Source organism: Mustela erminea, chromosome X (genome assembly GCF_009829155.1).
Source record: "Mustela erminea isolate mMusErm1 chromosome X, mMusErm1.Pri, whole genome shotgun sequence".
In the NCBI taxonomy this organism is placed as follows: Eukaryota; Metazoa; Chordata; class Mammalia; order Carnivora; family Mustelidae; genus Mustela; species Mustela erminea.
Window position 1 is genome coordinate 43,140,715 of NC_045635.1, and position 4,077 is coordinate 43,144,791.

Genomic DNA, 4,077 nt, shown 5'->3' on the forward strand with positions numbered 1-4,077 from the left:
CCCCAACTCCCACCTGCAGCCCACCCGCCCTGCCCCGGGGCTCTGCCAGCCTCAAGGGGCTTGGGGCGGTGTCTTCCCCTTTCTCAGCTGTAGGGGAGGTGCGGGCAGTAGGCATGGCCTCGTGGTGCCTTGTCCCTCCCGCTGCCCCCGGGCTGCTCAGCGTTCCCTGGGCCAGAAGGCCGACTGCCAAATCCTCCTCATGCCCGCCCCCGCCCCCCGCCCGCGGCCTTGGGAGCCCGAGGAGGAGGTGAGGGGCAGGCACAGATTCCGCAGAGCACCGATAAGATGGGCAAAGGGACGTGCCTCCTCGGACCCAGCGGCCTTGGGAGCTCGGCCCCTCGGGATCTGGGGTCCAGGCCTGTCCCCAGATTGGCCCTGGGGCTTCGTCCTTCTCGGGAGGGGCAGAACCCGGGGTGGGAGGGGAGCCTGGCACGGGGCTGGGGGCAGGCTCAGCTGTGGAGATGATGGCCTATCACGGTCTCTGACTGCTCCTCAGGACCTGGCTTCTGAGGGGCCATTTCGCAGCCCCAGAGACGTTTCTGGACTTGGCGATTCCTCAGTCCCTGGCCCCGCAGTGCTGGGGGAAGCTGCATGGACGAGGGGAAGGACGACGAGAGGGGAGGAGACGATGAAGGGGGTCAGAGCTGCGATTGGAGCCGAGAACTGGAAGCGCCTTAAAGAGACTGCGCGGTCCCCGCCCCCCTTCCCGCCAGCCTCAATGAATTAGAGCTGTGTTTCCCAAACTTGCCTGATCATAAGAATCCTCTCGGGCCCCAGTTAAAGATACAGGTTCCGGAGCGCCTCCCTTCGCGATTCTGATTCAGTAGGTCTGCGGGTGGAGCCGAGGAATCTGTAATTTTAACACGCTCCCCACGTGATTCTCGTGAACAAGCAAGTTTGGGAAATACTGAATTAAAGGAAACGGGGCCTGGCTGCCGGAGCGGCCTCCGCTAGGGGGCTACGGCGGGAGGATTCCCGGGGGGCGTCGCCTGCTTCCGCCGCCGCCTCCTTCAGTGAAAGTCCCTTTTGGGTCCAGCTGTCACAGCCGCCGCGCTCCCTCAGGCCGGGCGGGGGACACCCCAGGTCTGCGTGGCCCCCGCGCCGCCACGCCCAGTGGCCGCCCGAGCCCTGCGAGCAGGGGGAGGAGCCGCCGCCAGTGGAGGCGGAGGAGGTAGAGGAGGCGGAGACGGCGGAGACGGCGGAGAAGGCGGAGAGGAAGGTGGAGGCGGAGGCGAAGGTGGAGGGGAAGGTGGAGGCGGCGGGGAAGGTGGAGGCGGCGGGGAAGGTGGACGCCGCCGGGAAGGTGGAGACCGCGGAGGGTCCGGGCCGCCGGCTTGAGCTCAAGCTGGAGCCCGAACCCGAGCCGGTACTGGAGGCGGAGCAGGAGCCGAAGCGGGAGCCGAAGCAGGAGCTGGAGGATGAGAACCCAGCGCGGAGCGGCGGTGGCGGCAGCAGCGACGAGGTTCCTCCCCCCACCCTTCCCTCCGACCCCCCACGGGCCCCCGATCCCTCTCCGCGGCGCAGTCGTGCCCCCCGCCGCCGACCCCGGCCACGACCACAGACCCGGCTCCGTACCCCGCCGCAGCCTAGGCCACGGCCCCCGCCCCGGCCCCGGCCCCGGCGCGGCCCTGGGGGCGGATGCCTGGATGTGGATTTCGCTGTGGGTCCACCAGGCTGTTCCCACGTGAACAGCTTTAAGGTGGGAGAGAACTGGAGGCAGGAACTGCGGGTGATCTACCAGTGCTTCGTGTGGTGTGGAACCCCAGAGACCAGGAAAAGCAAGGCAAAGTCGTGCATCTGCCATGTGTGTGGCACCCATTTGAACAGACTTCACTCTTGCCTTTCCTGTGTCTTCTTTGGCTGCTTCACAGAGAAACACATTCACGAGCACGCTGAGACGAAGCAGCACAACTTAGCCGTAGACCTTTATTATGGAGGTATATACTGCTTTATGTGTAAGGACTATGTATATGACAAAGACATTGAGCAAATTGCCAAAGAAGAGCAAGGAGAGGCTTTGAAATTACAAGCCTCCACCTCAACTGAGGTTTCTCACCAGCAGTGTTCAGTGCCGGGACTCGGGGAGAAGTACCCGACCTGGGAGACAACCAAACCCGAGTTAGAACTGCTGGGACACAACCCAAGGAGGAGAAGAATCACATCGAGCTTCACCATCGGCTTAAGAGGACTGATCAATCTCGGCAACACGTGCTTTATGAACTGCATCGTCCAGGCCCTCACCCACACGCCCATCCTGAGAGATTTCTTCCTCTCTGACCGGCACAGATGTGAAATGCCAAGCCCTGAGTTGTGTCTGGTCTGTGAGATGTCGTCGCTTTTTCGGGAGCTGTACTCTGGAAACCCGTCTCCTCACGTTCCTTACAAGTTGCTGCACCTGGTATGGATACACGCCCGTCACTTAGCAGGATACAGGCAACAGGATGCCCACGAGTTCCTCATTGCGGCCTTAGATGTCCTGCACAGGCACTGCAAAGGGGATGATGCTGGGAAGGCCGCCAACAATCCCAACCACTGTAACTGCATCATAGACCAAATCTTCACAGGTGGCCTGCAGTCCGATGTCACCTGTCAAGCCTGCCATGGCGTCTCCACCACCATAGACCCATGCTGGGACATCAGTTTGGACTTGCCTGGCTCTTGCACCTCCTTCTGGCCCATGAGCCCAGGGAGGGAGAGCAGTGTGAACGGGGAAAGCCACCTGCCAGGAATCACCACCCTCACGGACTGCCTGCGAAGGTTTACGAGGCCAGAGCACTTGGGAAGTAGTGCCAAAATCAAGTGTGGTAGTTGCCAAAGCTACCAGGAATCTACCAAACAGCTCACCATGAATAAGTTACCTGTTGTTGCCTGTTTTCATTTCAAACGGTTTGAACACTCAGCCAAGCAGAGGCGCAAGATCACTACCTACATATCCTTCCCTCTGGAGCTGGATATGACACCATTCATGGCCTCGAGTAAAGAGAGCAGGATGAATGGACAGTTGCAGCTGCCAACCAATAGTGCAAACGATGAGAATAAGTATTCCTTGTTTGCTGTGGTTAATCACCAAGGAACCTTGGAGAGTGGCCACTACACCAGCTTCATCCGGCACCACAAGGACCAGTGGTTCAAGTGTGATGATGCCGTCATCACCAAGGCCAGTATCAAGGACGTTCTGGACAGTGAAGGGTATTTACTGTTCTATCACAAACAGGTCCTGGAACATGAGTCAGAAAAAGTGAAAGAAATGAGTACACAAGCCTACTGAAGCGATACGCAGACCTACCCGTCATGGGAGATGGCAACACCCGTCCGACAACTGGCATCGAGATTTAAAGGACCTACTTGTGTGGCCCATGGGCCCGACAGAGTAAGAATTGAACAGTACCCAGTGTCTGAGAGGTCCTGGTTGGAAGAGAAATAGACGGGGCGGGAGAAGAGGCTCTAGTCTAAGCAGTCCCTTGAAGGAAAATTCAAGAGCAGGAATGCTCTAGGCAGGGAAGGCAGGAGCAGGGAAATCCCGACACTGGTACATATCCTATATTCCTCCAAAAGATTGTGTGGGAAAGTGTGGGGTGGGAGGGGGGTGGTGTGGGGGGGGTGTGTGCCCTTGTAACCGTAAAACATCTTTCTCCATGGGTGTTTCAGCTTCAACTGACCAATCACATAACAGTTATATGTTCGGCAATGGGGGTGTGGGTGGAAAGAAAAGTATACAAATGCAGCCCATGACATGTATGGGTATGAAAGCGGAAAAGTGGAGGAGGCAAGGATATCTCATTGACAAACACCTTTGCCAGTTTCTTTGTATTCGTGATTTTTTGTGCTATTAAATGCAGTATTAAAAAAAAAAAAAAGAAAAGCCCGTGGGGCTAGTGAAAGAAGAAGAAAGAAGGGGGCTTGTATAAGGGGAGCGATTGCTCCAAAAGTAGAGAAGACAAAAAAAAAAAAATCCTGTAAGATAAGCGACCAGCACAGACAGGCCTCAGCTAAGAGTATAGTGTGTGAGTGTTAAAAAAAAAAAAAGCTGTATGATATACTTGAGCAAATCAATGAACCTCTTTGCGATTGTTTTCT

The 4,077-nt window shown here is 57.2% G+C and overlaps 1 protein-coding gene across 1 annotated transcript; it reads left to right on the forward strand.

The window, feature by feature from the left end:
• The first annotated feature begins 285 nt into the window (after positions 1-285).
• Positions 286-4,077, forward strand: USP27X (ubiquitin specific peptidase 27 X-linked). The gene is made up of 2 exons (XM_032329692.1): positions 286-413; positions 919-4,077. The coding sequence occupies exons 1-2, from the start codon at positions 286-288 to the stop codon at positions 3,266-3,268; spliced, it is 2,478 nt and encodes an 825-aa protein (XP_032185583.1). The 3' UTR covers positions 3,269-4,077.

Bases quoted from the DNA above. Each gene is read 5' to 3' on its own strand.
- USP27X (XM_032329692.1), top strand. From the start codon at position 286: ATGGGCAAAGGGACGTGCCTCCTCGGACCCAGCGGCCTTGGGAGCTCG. The intron at 414-918 runs GTGGGAGGGGAG...ACTGAATTAAAG, and splicing joins CGGGAGGGGCAGAACCCGGG to GAAACGGGGCCTGGCTGCCG.